This window comes from Pipra filicauda, unplaced genomic scaffold, assembly GCF_003945595.2.
Source record: "Pipra filicauda isolate LSUMZ 115617 unplaced genomic scaffold, ASM394559v2 scaffold340_size778089_pilon, whole genome shotgun sequence".
NCBI lineage: Eukaryota > Metazoa > Chordata > Aves > Passeriformes > Pipridae > Pipra > Pipra filicauda.
Window position 1 is genome coordinate 177,732 of NW_024104466.1, and position 18,241 is coordinate 195,972.

At 46.9% G+C, this 18,241-nt stretch overlaps 2 protein-coding genes across 3 annotated transcripts; both read left to right on the plus strand.

The window, feature by feature from the left end:
* The first annotated feature begins 838 nt into the window (after nucleotides 1–838).
* On the plus strand, nucleotides 839–5,196 carry LOC113996817 (alcohol dehydrogenase 1-like). 2 transcript variants are annotated; one of them, XM_027738143.2, is made up of 9 exons: nucleotides 839–1,067; nucleotides 1,980–2,081; nucleotides 2,539–2,680; nucleotides 2,790–2,877; nucleotides 2,989–3,208; nucleotides 3,316–3,576; nucleotides 3,901–4,036; nucleotides 4,381–4,519; nucleotides 4,952–5,196. In XM_027738143.2, the coding sequence occupies exons 1-9, from the start codon at nucleotides 1,050–1,052 to the stop codon at nucleotides 4,974–4,976; spliced, it is 1,131 nt and encodes a 376-aa protein (XP_027593944.2). In that variant the 5' UTR covers nucleotides 839–1,049; the 3' UTR covers nucleotides 4,977–5,196. The 2 variants fall into 2 exon arrangements, with proteins under 2 accessions (XP_027593944.2, XP_039240168.1); XM_039384234.1 differs by lacking the exon at nucleotides 839–1,067 and having other exon boundaries at nucleotides 1,899–2,081.
* Nucleotides 5,197–8,837: 3,641 nt separating this feature from the next.
* Nucleotides 8,838–13,297, plus strand: LOC113996820 (alcohol dehydrogenase 1). Its single transcript, XM_027738147.2, is given in 10 exon segments — nucleotides 8,838–8,981; nucleotides 10,202–10,303; nucleotides 10,541–10,682; nucleotides 10,957–11,044; nucleotides 11,152–11,371; nucleotides 11,479–11,696; nucleotides 11,698–11,716; nucleotides 12,003–12,138; nucleotides 12,483–12,621; nucleotides 13,053–13,297. Coding segments are annotated over 10 exon segments (1,107 nt in total). The 5' UTR covers nucleotides 8,838–8,963; the 3' UTR covers nucleotides 13,078–13,297.
* Nucleotides 13,298–18,241: the final 4,944 nt, after the last annotated feature.

Sequence of the window (18,241 nt, forward strand, 5' to 3'; positions counted from 1 at the left end):
CTCTTTTTTGCATCCTAACGTCAACAGGCGTCTTTTGATTTAGAAAAAAAATAAAATCAATATATGTATAATCTTGTTCAACAGCTAAAGAGTTAAGTTCCACTCATTACAGCATTCTAAACATTTCCTGATCCAAAAAGGATTTTTATTTCATTAGTGGCAGTCTTCTAGGAAATTGTCCCATTCCCTAGGTATACAAATGCACCCTTTCAAGGCACAGAGGAGGATTCCTTTCTAACCATGGGGGTTACGTCACCCACGGGGTGCTCATCTTGGCCAGGTTCTCCAACAAGCTCTTATTCATCCAATCCTCCCTCTAAATCACCTTGTCCAATGCCTCAGCAGAAAACAGCTCTGTGGGAACCCAGAGAGCCTGGGGTGACGGAACCCACTCACGGACCTGGTTCCATATCAGTGAAACAAATGCGTCCTTGGGAAAAAATCCCTTCCTTACACATTCTCCCCTACTACTCAGGTGAAAACAGCGGCAACAGCACAGACAGTAGAGCTTCAATCCAGAAGGCCACGTGTATTTGTACATCACATCATGTTTTCACTACCTTTTGTTTTACCTTTTTTTTTTAAATTTTTAATCCTTTAGCAAATATCTTGGTGTGAATCGCCACCAGCTCAAATGCTCTGCCTTGGCAACAAGGGGACTCCGAGGAAGCCCCAGCAGTGCTGCAAATCTCCTCCCTCCACACCTGCCAGAAAACAACAGGAGGGAAAAAAATCTTCCTATGCTCTTCATGCCTTTCAGGCAGGGGAAGCAGGGAATGGCCCGAAGGCAGAGTCACTGATAAAAGCCACCCTGGAGGACTTCTGACCCCATCCAGCTATCCGGCTCCTCCCCTCAGCACTCCCTGTGCTCCTCAGCGTCCAGCATCCGACACAGATTAAACACAGCTCTCTGCTCTCCAGCGACAGTGCCACACCGGGAGTGCTCCAGTTCCACAGCTGGGGGATTCCACAACACAGAGCTTCGGCCAGACAGGCAGCAGCTTCCCTCCAGCCCGATACAGCAACGGGAACGCCTCTGCTAAGACCACATGGCCACTTCAGGAAAAGTAAGGACAATGCCTTTTCCATCTTCCTTTCCGAGCTGCCCTGCTCTTGGGGAAATACTCTGCAAATGGCTCAGCCTGTGCACTGCTACTGCACGCCCTCTCTCCTCCCACCTTACTCCCCCAGCTCTTCCAAACCCCTTTGAATTACACGAGCTTCTGCTTTCCTACAACTGCACCTGTCAGTACCTGCATTAGGTAGTGCCTTTCTCCTCTGTCCCGCCCACCAGCTCAGGAATAAAAATACGGATTTGTACTGCTCTGGAAAAACCCTTCTGCTCAATCCCTCTCTGTGCCCTTGCTTTGGCAGGAAATGTAGCTCTTCAATGGTTCCATCTTGAAGCCACTCATCTCCTGCATTCAACTTGTCCATGGCAATACGGTTTCAATCTGCAAGTTCCATTTTGCTGATGTCAAACCAGCTTTGAGTTGATTGGTTGAGCAGGATTTGAGCAATGTCACACACAAATCATCCTTTTGGCAAGGGCAAAATGGTCCAGTTGTCAACCAGATGGGGACTGTTCCCTAACCCCTCTCAGTTACCTTCAGCCCAGTGTCTTACAAGGCTGACATCAAAGCTCTTAGTGGCATTGGCACTAGGTAGGGTCCACAGTCACCATGGGAGCACAATCTGTCCATTAACATATGACAACGTTAGGAAAAATCCCCTGAAGCCATAAAACTCCAATCATTTTCCAAGGTTATACCTGATACTCTTTGCGTGACAAAGCACAAATGGTGTTTCCTCAGACCCTAAACTAAGCCAGTGTTTACTGAGTATCACTTGGCTTCCGGTGAAGCTGAGCACTACCAAGTTTGTCCACCTCTGGTTTAGATGCTTGCAGGATGACTGTCCCCAAGCGTGTGCTAAAGGAAAATGTTCCCATGCAGCGTAATCCTCTTGGTTGCTTCCAGGTTATCAGATGCAGAGCTGCTGTTGCCTGGGCTGCAGGACACCCACTCTCCATTGAGGAGGTGGAGGTTGCACCTCCAAAGGCAGGTGAAGTCCGGATCAAGGTAAAAACACATTTCAATTACTTCTTCTTCACCCTTGTGGGAATTGCTTTTCTTGTGGCTACACCTTGGATATAACTCAGGGATCTGTGTCTGCCAGTAGGCTTTAATTGTCCAGAGCTGCCTTAGCTCAAAGGCACCATCTGCCAGGGCCTCTGTTTCAAACTAGTCCTTGCCTAAGCTGTCTCATAGGAATTGGCATCTCCAGCCCGTGCTCTGCTGGATTGACCCCTGCGATCCTCACTGTGGCCTCCTCTCCAGTCCCACCTCCAGCTCAGTCGGGAGGAAAGCCACATGGAGCATTCAGCGTGAGGAGAAGGGGAAAGCCCAGCCCAGGCATAGCGTGCTGTCATGGAGTGTCAGCACTGACTGTGGGGGCATCATAACACCCCGGGGAAAATTACTTCCACAAACTGAATAAGTCAGAGGCCAGGTCACCAACTCTTTCCTCTCCAAACAGCTTGTGGCTGCAGGCATCTGTCGCACGGATGAACACCTCTTGCAAGGCTGCTTTCCCAGTGCGGAATTCCCAGTTATCCCAGGCCACGAAGGAGCTGGAATCGTGGAAAGCATTGGAGAAGGAGTGACCTCTGTGAAACCAGGTAACTGGCACACACACAAACACATGCCCAGGATTCAGCTCTCCAACAGGAAGCACCCTGAGGGTCTTCCCGCAGAGGGGCACCTAACAAGGGATATGTGTTCTTCCAGGTGACAAAGTCATTCCCATTTGCGTCCCTCAGTGTGGGGAATGCAGCTTCTGTTTGAATCCCGAATCCAATTACTGCTTGAAATCCCAGTGAGTTTGCTTCACCTTCCCTTACACCTACACCTACTCTCTGACAATAAGTCTGACACCTCCCATCAGTATTTTAGTCAATGAAATACAAATGTTTGCACCTCCCTACAGTTTCTCTGAACCACAAAACCTGCTGCCTGACAAGACCACCCGGTTCACTTGCAAAGGGAAGCAGATCCACCACTTCCTGTGGATGAGTACCTTTGCAGAATACACTGTGGTCCCAGAGTACGCCGTTGCCAAGATAGATCCTGCAGCACCTCTGGACAAAGTCTGCTTGCTCGGCTGTGGGTTTTCCACAGGCTATGGGGCTGCCATCAACACCGCCAAGGTTGGTGTTCAGGCGTGTCGAGCACCCCAAGGCTGCCCTCACACCCTCACCAACCCCTCTCCTCCTCCTCCTCACGCTGGAGACTCACAGGGCCCTGTGCTGTGCAGGTAAAGCCAGGCTCCACCTGTGCCATCTTCGGCCTCGGAGGAGTTGGCCTCTCTGTTGTCATGGGCTGCAAGGCAGCTGGAGCTTCCCGCATCATTGCTGTGGATATCAACAAGGACAAGTTTGCCAAGGCCAAGGAGCTGGGAGCCACCGACTGCATCAACCCTCGAGACTGCCAGAAGCCCATCCAGGAGGTGCTCACTGACATGACAGGACAGGGTGTGGACTACTCCTTTGAGGCCATTGGCCTCAAAGAAACCATGGTAGGCAGCATTTTGGCACGTGTCTTCCCTCTCAGATCATTCACAGGCTCCTGGGAAATTTTCCAGGGAAAAATTCACGCAGGTGGGAAATTCCTTGCCTGCTGCCTGCACTGCTGGGCACACCTTTGTGAGACAAAGGCAGTCTGTTGGCTTGGGGAGAAAACAGTGTATGGCTCTTAAAAGAGGCCTCGAACTGTCAGTGTCTCCTGCATAAGGGAGGATGTGTTTTCAGATGAGCGGGGAGGGTCAGATGACAGCTCAGAAAGAACACTTTCCTGACCAACTCGCCAGTGCTTTCTCTAACTCATCTCCCTGTCCCATCAGATTGCTGCCCTGGCCTCCTGCAATATGAACACTGGCATCTGTGTGATGATTGGGGAACTGGATGCTGGTTCAGAGATTTCCCTTAATCCTATGATTCTGCTGACTGGGCGTGCATGGAAGGGGACCCTGGTTGGAGGTATGAAAGTTAAGAAAACATTTTAGAAATTTCAGCTTTTCCTTTCATGGCAGCTTACAAATCCTACTAAAAGAGGATTTTCAAGAAGAAGTGAACTAAAGAGGAGCACTGCATTAAAGAGTAGCATTAAAAATGCTAATAAAAATGCTAATAAACATGTATAGTTCATACAGTATAACATATACAACTGTCTCTGCTATCCCACCCATTCCAAAGAGGGGAAATTACCACACAAGAGAGTGGCACCAGTACTGGTCCCTCAGTCCTGACCCTCACAGTAACACTCCCTTCCCAAAACTGCATTTCTCTCATCATTCACTGCAGCTGTTTGCTCTTGTTTCTAGGCTGGAAGATGAGAGATTGTATCCCCAGATTAGTTTCCAGCTATTTGGAGAAGAAATTCAATTCAGACTTGCTGATCACGCACACGCTGCCCTTCGCTCAAGTGAACGAGGGATTTGAGTTGTTACGGGCAGGAAAAAGGTGAGACCCTGACTAGCAGGAGCGAGGCACAGCAAACAGCACCTCCTCCTAAAAGTCAAACAGCCCAAATGCTCGGGCAGGCAGAGCACACAACACTGTCTTCTCAAAAAGCACCTGAGTCTTTTGAGGAAGCAGGGCCCAGAGCCGAGTGTGGGGACAATCTGCCATAACGCAGAGGGAAGAGCCCACGTTCAGCACAGGGAACCCTGCAGCTCATGGTTCAGCTCAACCGAGATCCTGTGGCCTTATCACCTGAGGGGTTCCCTTCAGCAGAGATTTGAAGGCTCCCCCACTGCTGCACGTCTCAGGCAGCTGAGTGAGGAAGAGGCTGGAGGGAAAGAAGGCAGCCGGTCCCCAGGCACACCTGCCGACCCCGCTGCCTGCTCCTGAACCGCAGCACCAGTAAACCCTCCCTTCCCTTCCACTTTTCAGTATTCGCAGCGTCCTGCTCTTCTGAGGGACACAGCCATGGAAAGCTGAGAGAAGGGACCAGCCCAGCAGATGCTCTCCTGGCCCAGCCCCTTCTCAACCAGCCCCTCACCTGGTGGGGCACAAGGAGACGAGAATAAGGAACTCGCCTATGCTGGTGTTGCTGCTGGTCCTCCTGTGCCCAGGCAAGACCCAGAAGCATCCCTCTTCTGACAAAACGCTTTTACCAATAAAAGGTTTCAGTCAAACTCGTCCCATGCAGTGCACTCAATCAACAGAGGTCCCACGGGGCATGACGAGCTCCTCCTCATCCCGCAGGCCCTTCCACCCCACCCCTGGTCTCAGCAGTGAGCAGCTGCCTTTGCCCCTCCACTGCCACTGCCTCCCACCTTCACCCACCTCAGACAGCTCTGTCCCCAGCTCTGGCACACCTCTCTGTCCCCATCTCAGCTGGGTGAATGCTGCAGCCTCAACCAAAGTCCAGCAGGTAAATCACCGCTCCTGCTGCTGCTGCTGCTGCTGCTCTCTGGTCTCACTCACAGGACCCCAGTGTGTTCTGCTACTTGATGTTATCCCTGCGCCAAACCTGTCACTCCAGCACCTTGTATTTAAACATCTGGTTTTCTTATCACTTTACTTTGTACTAGTCTCTCCTCATTTTTCCTTCCTCAATTCATATTTGTCCTCTTTAGACCCTTTTGCCTCCTTATCTTAGTGTGGTGGCTTCTCTCCTGACCTAGCTTTGTTCTGGATAACAACTTCAGAGAAATTTACAGACTGGAATAAGGAAGAGAAATTCCAGGTGCATTTATGTCCCACCTTATGTAAATGTGGGTGCTAGAGGTACTCTACCTAGCCTTTCAGAAACTATAAAGCAAAATTGCTCCTTACATGGCAGAATTAAATTCTGTAGGAGCTAGCAGGATCACAACCAGTCTGGCAACTAAATTTGTTCTATGCACAAAATGAGTCTCTTCCAATTTGAGATATTCTAGGATTTTATCATTCTGTGATAGAATGGACTCACAATCAGCAATGGCTGTAGGAGTCCTGATCTTTATTTAATATATTATTCCCCTCTACCATTCTCCTTCACTAGAGTGAACGGAATCAACTGATTCTTTAATAGACTTGGATCAATGGTTTTCTTATATCTCTTCAGTGTAAAATATGTCAGGGTGGATCCAACTCTCGCATTCCTTACCTCCTTTGACTCGTCCCCCTTTCGTTTTGTATCAGGTATACAATATTTTTGGTCCTAATGGAGATGAAAGCAACAGGGCATGGTAGAGAATAGTGAGTTATCAATCCTGCAAACAAATGCAGGATATGATTCAGTTTGTCCTTCACGGTAGCATGTAAAAATGGTCTCTGAAACCAATGCCCAGGTACACTGAAGACAAAAATTTAATGCTGAGTCAGTAAAAAAGGCAATAATATCTGCCTTTGTCTTTTAACTAAACGTTACAGGGGACTTGAAACTGCCACCAGCAGGGGAAAAGGCAAGATTTGTACTTAACCCTCACAAGTGCATTTCAGGGTCTTTTCCACAGAGATTTCTGACAAAGATTCTTCCAATTTTCCACTGCGTTGATACAGACAGTAAACAAACTTAATGCACACAGGGGGTCAGAGCCCTGACTACCAAGATGAAGACAAACACCTTGAGGCCTGGGCCTATCTGTACAAACATCTGACCTCCCTGATCAATTCTTAAGTCTTGTCTAACACATGAATACATAGAGCAAGTCAGGATAGGAAATACTGTGGAATGGAGATACACAGCATCTACCATTAAGAAGTTAATCATTAAATCCGTGTCTGCTGACATACAAGTTTGATTTGATTTTCCCTCTATTAATTGGATAAGAAAAAAACAACCTCTTGTCTTAAGTATACACAAAGCTGCACAGCAGCAGGATCTCACTATCAACTCCCTGCCATAATCACACACATGTCGAATCCTTTGCAGAGATGCCAGCTACCCATGGCACTTCACAACTGCAAGCACGGCAGACAGCAGCTCTGTGTTGTCTCCCCATCAATGTTGGGTTTGCAAGTTTGGTGGACTAGAGCATCACATGGATGTTTTAAGGGAAGATAATATTACACCTTTGAAAGACCTTTCTACAACCAGTTTTTAGGTTATAAACTCAACAGCAGATACTAGACATGTCTTAACAGGGGTGAAATACAGGTAGCACTGTTCACATTTATGTCCTTATGTGTGAGATGAAAACATAGGCCAATGTATGGAATGTTATCTAGGAAGCAGTTGAATGATTTCAGTATCTGTTACAGCTCTTTTAAAATTTGTTGGTTTAAACTTTGAACACTTCCAATCACACAGGATATCAGCCATAGAGCATTTGTCATCTGGAATTGCTTTCCAACTGTGGTGCAATGTAGAAAATGGATTGGTAATCAAAACCAACCAAACTATGGCCCAAAAGCTGTGTAAAGTTGGCCTGCCTGAACCTCCTAAAGGGTATTTTTAGGTTTTGGCTAACCAGTCCACTTTCAGAGTGAAATGAGGATTGCAAAGCACATGAAAATACATGAAAGTCCTGGAGAAGAACCATATCTTTGCTCCACCAAATCTGTTGATTGAACTGATAGGAAAACAGGCATGAAAAAGAGTAGCTTAGATTAGATTTTAGTGAGAAATTCTTTTATTATATTCCAGTGGTCAGACACTGGAACAGGTTGTAGAGAAGTTGTGGATGCCCTGTACCTGGAACCATTCAAGGGCGGTTGGATGGAGCTCTGAGCAATCTGGTCTAGTGAAAGGTGTTCCTGCCCATGGCAAAGAGGTTGAAACTAGCTGATCTTTAAGGTCCCTTCCAATCCAAACCATTCTGAGATTCTGTGATTCTATGGAGGACATCAGAATCAATTGTAGAGCAGGGTGTCCTAAGCATGACTCTACAGAGTAATGCCTTCCTGATTCATGAATGCTGCATTTTTTTATGGTCACATCTACTCTTTTTTGCATCCTAACGTCAACAGGAATCTTTTGATTTCAAAAAAAAATAAAATCAATATATGTATAATCTTGTTCAACAGCTAAAGAGTTAAGTTCCACTCATTACAGCATTCTAAACATTTCCTGATCCAAAAAGGATTTTTATTTCATTAGTGGCAGTCTTCTAGGAAATTGTCCCATTCCCTAGGTATACAAATGCACCCTTTCAAGGCACAGAGGAGGATTCCTTTCTAACCATGGGGGTTGCGTCACCCTCAGGGTGCTCATCTTGGCCAGGTTCTCCAACAAGCTCTCATTCATCCAATCCTCCCTATAAAATCATCTTGTCCATTGCCTCAGCAGAAAACAGCTCTGTGGGAACCCAGAGAGCCTGGGGTGACGGAACCCACTCACGGACCTGGTTCCATATCAGTGAAACAAATGCGTCCTTGGAAAAAAATCCCTTCCTCACACATTCTCCCCTACTGCTCAGGTGAAAACAGCGGCAACAGCACAGACAGTAGAGCTTCAATCCAGAAGGCCACGTGTATTTGTACGTCACATCATGTTTTCACTACCTTTTGTTTCACCTTTTTTTTAAATTTTTAATCCTTGTGAATGGCCACCAGCTCAAATGCTCTACCTTGGCAACAAGGGGACTCCGAGGAAGCCCCAGCAGTGCTGCAAATCTCCTCCCTCCACACCTGCCAGAAAACAACTGGAGGGAAAAAAAATCTTCCTATGCTCTTCATGCCTTTCAGGCAGGGGAAGCAGGGAATGGCCCAAGGGCAGAGTCACTGATAAAAGCCACCCTGGAGGACTTCTGACCCCATTCAGCTATCCAGCTCCTCCCCTCAGCACTCCCTGTGCTCCTTATCATCCAGCATCCGACACAGATTAAACACAGCTCTCTGCTCTCCAGCGACAGTGCCACACCGGGAGTGCTCCAGTTCCACAGCTGGGGGATTCCACAACACAGAGCTTCGGCCAGACAGGCAGCAGCTTCCCTCCAGCCCGATACAGCAACGGGAACGCCTCTGCTAAGACCACATGGCCACTTCAGGAAAAGTAAGGACAATGCCTTTTCCATCTTCCTTTCCGAGCTGCCCTGCTCTTGGGGAAATACTCTGCAAATGGCTCAGCCTGTGCACTGCTACTGCATGCCCTCTCTCCTCCCACCTTAGTCCCCCAGCTCTTCCAAACCCCTTTGAATTACACGAGCTTCTGCTTTCCTACAACTGCACCTGTCAGTACCTGCATTAGGTAGTGCCTTTCTCCTCTGTCCCGCCCACCAGCTCAGGAAGGAGATACTGAATTGTACTGCTCTGAAAAACACCCTCCTGCTCAATCCCACTCTCTGCTCCTGCTTTGGCAGGAAATGTAGCTCTTCCATCTTGCAGCCACTCATCTCCTGCATTCAGCCTTGTCCACAGTGATACTTTTTTCAAGCTTCAAGCTCCATTTTGCTGATGTCAGAGCAGTTTTGGGTTGATTGGTGCAGGATTTGTGTGATGTCACACACAAAGCATCGCTTTGGTAAGGCAAGCAATTATCCAATTGCCAGCCAGACATGGACCATTTCCTAATCCCTCTTAGTTACCTTCAGCCCACTGAAACTCTAAGTACTGTTCTTCTTGCCTGAAGCTGCAGAAGCGCTTGTGTTGCTGTCACACCTGTCTAGTACACCAGAGTCTTTTCCCTTCAGGGATCTTCTCCATGTCGCCTACCAAAAGCCAGTTTGGAACTCACTTGGTGTTTACATGGCAAACATGAGAGGGGCCAGAGCTATCCTCAGCTTCTCCTTAGCACAGACCAGTCCAAGGCCAGGCAGATATCAGCACTCAGTGCTGTTGGAAGGGCCCACAGCCTCTCTTGTGCCACAGCAGCTCAGCCCTGCTGCCCTGCTGTCATCCACAGAGCCCTGTCCTGCAGATACAAGGCAGGTGGATTCTTTTCAGTTTCCAGGGAAAACACAACCCTTACTCTCTCTGGACTGGTCACTTTGTCTTTGCATTTCACTCTTCACACTATGCCAGTGTTTACTGAACATCACTTGGTTTCATGGACAGCTGAGCACTCACGTGTTGCTGCTCTCCCACCACATCCCACTCACCCAGCAAGATCCCCAGGAAACAGCACAGGACAGTTGTGTAGCTCCACGAGTGCACTGCAGTCTGCAGAGACAAGTGTTGGGCAGTTGTAGGTTTGGTGATTGTAGGACAACCATCCCCAGCCGTTTCCCAAAGGTGAACATTCCCATGCAGCGTAATCCTCTTGGTTGCTTCCAGGTTATCAGATGCAGAGCTGCTGTTGCCTGGGCCGTGGGCAAAGAACTCTCTGTCGAGGAGGTGGAGGTTGCACCTCCAAAGGCAGGTGAAGTCCGGATCAAGGTAAAAAGACATTTCAATAATTTTTTTCTCCCTTGCAGGAACTGCACTTCTTGTGGCTATAATTTGGATATAACCAAATGATAGCCACAAGAATATAACCCATGTAATAAGGCCTGGGGTCTGCCCATAGGCCTTAACTGTCCAGAGAAGTCCTGTGGAAAATCATTCCACAAATTCAGTTAAACAAAGGCTGGGCTATTTCTGAAGTTCATCATCTACTCTTTCCCCTCCAAACAGATTGTGGCCACCGGCATCTGTCACACAGATGAACATGTTTTGAAAGGTTGCATTCCTACTGTGGAATTCCCAGTTATCCTAGGCCATGAAGGAGCTGGGATTGTGGAAAGTGTTGGAGAAGGAGTGACCTCTGTGAAACCAGGTAATCCATGCACACCCAAACACATGTGCATAAGTCAGCCCTCAAAGTGGATGAGGCTCAAAATCTGAGTGCACACTCATTGCACTGGACTGTCACATACACTTTCCTGGTCTGTTCCTCATGTACATGAGTGGGGCTTGGAGCATTTCATCCTGACAGAGGAAGGCACGGGTTTGTGGTGGGTTGCTGCAATTGGAAAGCTCAGCAGAGGTGCTCCAGCACCCTCAGAGCCTGCTTAGCAAGAGGTACCAAGAAGGGATCCACTTTGTTGCAGGAGACAAAGTCATTCCCCTTTGCGTCCCTCAGTGTGGGGAATGCAGCTTCTGCCTGAATCCCGAATCCAGTCACTGCCTGAAATCCCAGTGAGTTTGCTTCACCATCCCCTACACCTACATGGGTGACAACAAGTCTGACACCCCCCCATCAGTACTTTAGTCAATGAAATACAAATGATTTCTCTTCTCCACAGTCTCTCTGAACCACAAAACCTGCTGCCTGACAAGACCACCCGGTTCACTTGCAAAGGGAAGCAGATCCACCACTTCATGTGGGTCAGCACCTTTGCAGAATACACCGTGGTCCCAGAGTACGCCGTTGCCAAGATAGATCCTGCAGCACCTCTGGACAAAGTCTGCTTGCTCGGCTGTGGGTTTTCCACAGGCTATGGGGCTGCCATCAACACCGCCAAGGTTGGTGTTCAGGCGTGTCGAGCACCCCAAGGCTGCCCTCACACCCTCACCAACCCCTCTCCTCCTCCTCCTCACGCTGGAGACTCACAGGGACCCATGCTGTGCAGGTAAAGCCAGGCTCCACCTGTGCCATCTTCGGCCTCGGAGGAGTTGGCCTCTCTGTTGTCATGGGCTGCAAGGCAGCTGGAGCTTCCCGCATCATTGCTGTGGATATCAACAAGGACAAGTTTGCCAAGGCCAAGGAGCTGGGAGCCACCGACTGCATCAACCCTCGAGACTGCCAGAAGCCCATCCAGGAGGTGCTCACTGAGATGACAGGACAGGGTTGGCCTCAAAGAAACCATGGTAGGTGGCATTTTGGCGTCTTCCCTCCCAGATCATTCACAGGCTGCCATCAGGGAAAAATTCACACAGGTGGGAAATTCCTTGCCTGCTGCCTACTCTGCTGGGCACACCTTTGTGAGAGACAGCTGTGTACAGGTCCTAAAAGAGGCCTCGAACTCTCAGTGTCTCCTGCATAAGGGAGGATGTGTTTTCAGATGAGCGGGGAGGGCCAGATGACAGCTCAGAAAGAACACTTTCCTGACCAACTCGCCAGTGCTTTCTCTAACTCACCTCTCTGTCCCATCAGATTGCTGCCCTGGCCTCCTGCAATATGAACACTGGCATCTGTGTGATGATTGGGGTACCGGATTTGGCTTCAGAGATTTCCCTTGATCCTATGATTCTGCTGACTGGGCGTACATGCAAGGGGTCACTGCTTGGAGGTATGAAAGTTAGGAAAACATTTTAGAAATTTCAGCTTTTCCTTTCATGGCAGCTTACAAATCCTACTAAAAGAGGATTTTCAAGAAGAAGTGAACTAAAGAGGAGCACTGCATTAAAGAGTAGCATCAAAAATGTTAATAACAATGCTAATAAACCTGTAAAGTTCATACAGTATAACACATACAACTGTCTCTGCTATCCCACCCATTCCAAAGAGGGGAAATTACCACACAAGAGAGTGGCACCAGTACTGGTCCCTCAGTCCTGACCCTCACAGTAACACTCCCTTCCCAAAACTGCATTTCTCCCATCATTCACTGTAGCTGCTTGCTCTTCTTTCTAGGCTGGAAGTCAAGAGATTCTATGCCCAAACTAGTTTCCAGCTATTTGGAGAAGAAATTCAATTCAGACTTGCTGATCACGCACACGCTGCCCTTCGCTCAAGTGAACGAGGGATTTGAGTTGTTACGGGCAGGAAAAAGGTGAGACCCTGACTAGCAGGAGCGAGGCACAGCAAACAGCACCTCCTCCTAAAAGTCAAACAGCCAAATGCTCGGGCAGGCAGAGCACACAACACTGTCTTCTCAAAAAGCACCTGAGTCTTTTGAGGAAGCAGGGCCCAGAGCCAGGTGTGGGGACAATCTGCCATAACGCAGAGGGAAGAGCCCACGTTCAGCACAGGGAACCCTGCAGCTCATGGTTCAGCTCAACCGAGATCCTGTGGCCTTATCACCTGAGGGGTTCCCTTCAGCAGAGATTTGAAGGCTCCCCCACTGCTGCACATCTCAGGCAGCTGAGTGAGGAAGAGGCTGGAGGGAAAGAAGGCAGCCGGTCCCCAGGCACACCTGCCGACCCCACTGCCTGCTCCTGAACCGCAGCACCAGTAAACCCTCCCTTCCCTTCCACTTTTCAGTATTCGCAGCGTCCTGCTCTTCTGAGGGACACAGCCATGGAAAGCTGAGAGGAGGCACCAGCCCAGCAGATGCTCTCCTGGCCCAGCCCCTTCTCAACCAGCCCCTCACCTGGTGGGGCACAAGGAGACGAGAATAAGGAACTTGCCTATGCTTGTGTTGCTGCTGGTCCTCCTGTGCCCAGGCAAGACCCAGAAGCATCCCTCTTCTGACAAAATGCTTTTACCAATAAAGGGTTTCAGTCAAACTCGTCCCATGCAGTGCACTCAATCAACTGAGGTCCCACGGGGCATGACGAGCTCCTCCTCATCCCGCAGGCCCTTCCACCACACCCCTGGTCTCAGCAGTGAGCAGCTGCCTTTGACCCTCCACTGCCACTGCCTCCCACCTTCACCCACCTCAGACAGCTCTGTCCCCAGCTCTGGCACACCTCTCTGTCCCCATCTCAGCTGGGTGAATGCTGCAGCCTCACCCAAAGTCCAGCAGGTAAATCACCGCTCCTGCTGCTGCTGCTGCTGCTGCTCTCTGGTCTCGCTCACAGGACCCCAGTGTGTTCTGCTACTTGATGTTATCCCTGCGCCAAACCTGTCACTCCAGCACCTTTCAGCCTTTTCTAATAGGGGAGATACTCCCGGCCACTAATCATCTTTATGGCCCTTTGCTGGACAAATGTTTTTGTCATACTCTCCTTTAATATGACTTTATCTCTGTGAAGGACAGTTTAGCAAAAAGCAAGGGAAGAAAACTTTCCCAAATTTCTCTTCTGCATGAGGTCAGTTTCCATGGGGATTCCAAGAAAGCTACAGAGCCAATCAATTAAACTAACACTTTCAAGGCCTGCGAAAGGAGAGCAGTGCCACTAAGCTGATAAAGAGCCCACAGCAATAGGATTGCCCAAAGCCCTAATGGAACAGGAACATTTAAAGACTATAAGTGAATACTACATATATCCAGGTTCCTTATCACCGCTGGTTTGTGTTTGTGCGTTGGGCTTTTTTCTTTTCTTTAAAACAAACTTTCACATGGTTGATACTCTTTGTTGCAGCAATCAAACTGTCCTTGTTTTTTAAGGATTGATCTCAATTTTTGAAGATTCTCACTAGAACTTAAACCTCAGTTTTGGCTGGTCTTACTATTTAACAAAATTATTTAATATTTAATAAATTTGTATTAAGAATGAATGTGTATTTAACAAAGTGCAGCTCACACAAATATGGGATGGTTAGCATTGAAAAGAAATAAGGGACAGTAACTAGTACTATACTATTTGAAGTATATTATATAAAGCAGGAGATAACTTTCTTATTATTGTGTAACTCTTATACATGCATACACGGATGTGGTTTCATTTTGGAAAATGCTGTTGTACTTTTAATATATTTCCAGGACCAACTTCCATAGAATATTACAGTACAACTATGCAAAATCTTCCCCAGAGAACAAGATTATCACTCCAAACCGGTCATTCTGCCAAATGGACCCTTCTTTCGGTGCTGAATATTGGACACATAACACTATAATGCCTTTTGACCTCTTTTAAGGCAACTCTTATCCCAGCCCATAGCCCTTTGAACTTTTGGAAACCCCTCAGCACAATCAGCAATTACACAGCATATCATAAACGCACAAACAAGCGTTCAAAGGTTAACAAATCCCATGCTGTCTGCCAAATTATAATAACTGCACATATCGCTTTGCCATTACATAAGCTACCCATAATTCTCTTAACTACTTTTTAAACATAAAACTATAAGACTGCAGGTAAGGAGATAACACCAAAATAAATCAATAAATGTTAATTAATTGAGTTCTAGCACTTGCCTACTGAGAAAACACTACAAGAAGTTTCTTCCAATAAGCAATGTTTCCCTAACATTGCACGTGCATCTTCAGAGTCTTAATTTTATGAGTGACAAAGTCTCAAAAAAAGTAATCAATTAGCCGAGTGTTTGTGTAATAAACACATATAAATAGATCTGTGCAGGATCGGCACCAAAAACAAAAATCCTTTTTTGAAAAAAATGCTAAAACTAGATGATACAAAATTCGATCGCTATAAAATAACTCTGCCTTACGACAACTGTAACTTGCACTTTTATCACTTATTTTGCACTGTTGCTACATGAGCTCTGTCGCTATAGCAGGGCCACCTGGTGGCCACCTGTCCCTGCTGTCTGGGTATGCTGTCCCACCGCCTTCTGAACATGCTGGAAGAGCTGGATTTCTGCACGGCTGGAGCCCCCTCCTGTAGCACACACCCGTGGCCGAGGTTTATCCCGCTCCCAGCGGGGTGTGAGGGCACACGCGCGGGCAGCTCCCAGCCCCGCACGCCGCCCTGCCACCCTCATTCCTAAGCTCTGCTCCCAGCTGCCACACAACGGGTGCCACAAGGAAGCTGTTCAGCTGCCCTTGCCTCGAGCCAGCAGATGTGTTACTGCATAACCCTTTCCCCCTTTTTATCTTTAAAATTTTCCTTGCATTAGTATAATACTAACATACGAGAATCAGCATATATTAGATCACCTTTTCTGCGTTTTATTTGATTTTCAATGAGAATATTTAATCATAAAACTCCCCAAATTACTTATGTCCATATCTAAAATATTAAAAATCTTTCAGTATCCCAGCTTCATGTGTTTACTGCAAAACTGTCATGGTCATTTTCACACTTATTTTGAATTTGTCTAATTAATATAGCCCTTTGTTTTGAAATGTTATTTTACTCTATTATACAGAATGATACTAGTGTTAATTAGCAACATTATTCCTAAAGTTTTTCCCTTGGAACCAATCATTTCTTGAATTACCAGATAATATTTTAAATTTATATTTGTGTTTACAAAACCAGAGTATTTTAATTACCTAAGAATTATCCAAGAAAATATCAACCAACTTTGAGCATTTTTGGACTTAGTCTCCCACTGCATCAAGGGAGGTTTAGGTTGGACTTTAGGATTAATTTCTTTACAGAAATGGTGATTAAACATTGAAATGGTTGCCCAGGGAGGCAGTGGAGTCACCAGCCCTGGAGGTGTTTAAGAAAAGACTGGACATGGCATGTAGTGCCATGGTCTAGTTGACAGGGTTGTGTTTAGTCACAGGTTGGTCTCAACGATCTCAGAGGTCTTTTCCAATCTAATTTATTCTGTAATTCTAAATTAAAATAATTTTGATTTTTTAAACGTTTCCCTTTTTCAACCAGCTATATTTATACTTTACAAAAATAAATTTATGCTGACTTGAAGAATGAAAAGAATTTCTAATTATTTTTTTATGCTATGCAAGTATTATCCTCTGATACTTCACAGGAAAATCTAGGAAACGTAAATCAGAATTCAAAATGCTGGTTTTGAGAAACAGACAACATCCTCCAAGCAAGAACATGATTGCCAGGGCTCTCTCCTACATGTGGTCTCACAGTGCTTCTAAGCCCTCCTTTTTTCTCAATTCAAATTGATATTCCCAATTAGCACCTAACATCTGCTAGAACAACACCAAAACCAACCCAGTGTAAAATCCAGAGCAGCACTGGGAGCCCTCACCTACAGAACTTATGTACATAAACCTGAAACACACATGACAAAGCATAAATAGTTCAGTCAAGAGCACAGAATGGTAACTTGATTTAAGTGAATGGTGCTGAGAACAGAAAGAAACTTGCAAAACCACTTCCCGTGTCCAGGGGCTTCCAATAGTACACAGCAACACTGGAGGCAGCATTACAAAACTGCAAAGGAAAGAAAAATGAAAAGCAACCCCTTTAATTGCTGAAATTGGACAGTGAGCATTAAGGAGTTAGATTTATGTATCTGTCCCTATGCCTACCGAAATCAGTGCCTGCAATTTCCAGAATGTCAAAGATACTAACAAAAGCAGAGCACCTGCAGAGTTCAGCTAAATGTAAAATGCTTGGAGACTTTTTGGAAGCACTAACAAACCAGGTGTGGCCAAGAGCACAAAATTCACAGGAGAGGTTGGCAGAACTGTATTTAACCAAGGACATGGACAAGGCCTGCTATGATTTCAACAACAAGGATTTGGTGGTAGCTCATGAACACAAACTGAAGAAGCCACTGGAAGCCTTAAGAAGGCCATTGGATAGATAGCCTGATCACACATCCTTTCATTCCTTCTCAACATCTTTCACCGTATGCGAAACCTGTATAATACTCTCATTGCCCAAATTACATTCCACCTAAGTGTCAGCTTTCCTGAGCCTACAGATTTAGTTTGTAATTTTAGTTATGTTATTAAACATTATGTTATTTTTATGTTATTTATTAAATGCTATAGTTATGTCATATTAATTAAGTTTAATTTTTCCCAAGCTGTTGCTATTGCCTAACTGTGGTATTTGCTAAGCTTTGTTAGCGTGTCACTGGAAAATAAAAATTCCATTTCTTACTGAGGGGGACTTAGTTACACTCTGAATTCCTCAAGCACCAGCACCTCTCATGTAAAATCCCAAGAGCCCATTGCAGAACCATTCCCCTGATCTTACATGGCCATGTCTGCAGGCCTCACAAGAAGCCTTTCTTACCGTACCAGGAGAAAGAAGGTTCTTCAGAAAATTAAACAACAGCGTGAGGAGTTTAACAATCCCATCCTGTATAAATAGCCCCTTTGCTTCAAAGGTTGGTGGATGCAATGTCAAGAGGCCCAGCCAAAACTTCCATCTCACTGCAGATCCCTTTGCCTGGCCTGGAAAGGGGCTGTCTTCACACAGTTGGAAACACACTGCTGCCCAGTAAAGCCTCCACCCCTGCAGTTTAGCCAGCTGAGAATAGATTTAGGTGCAAAGGACCTGCACTGGAGATATAGTCAGCTCCCACCTGTGTCCAGGTGAGATACAGGAGGTACCAAGCATCTCCAGAGTGGGACTGCCCTGCAGAGGCAAGGCAGGCACATGCACGCAGGGCTGAGTTCCTCAGGGAATGGTGCGGGAGGGGTCCATGACCTTCCGTTACTCGGGAAGAATCTGGGCAACCTGGTGCCGGCAGGATCTGCAGACAAGGCTCATTAGCCAGGACAAGGGGCCTCTTCCCTCACAGGCAGAACAACATCCATCTGCCCGTGAGACTGAAGGGACCAGGATGTGAGACGCTGGTGCAGCCGCCGGAAGCCACAAAAGCAGCCACATCGCAATGCAACACTGCGGCCACCGTCAGGAAACACACGGATCTTCCCGGGG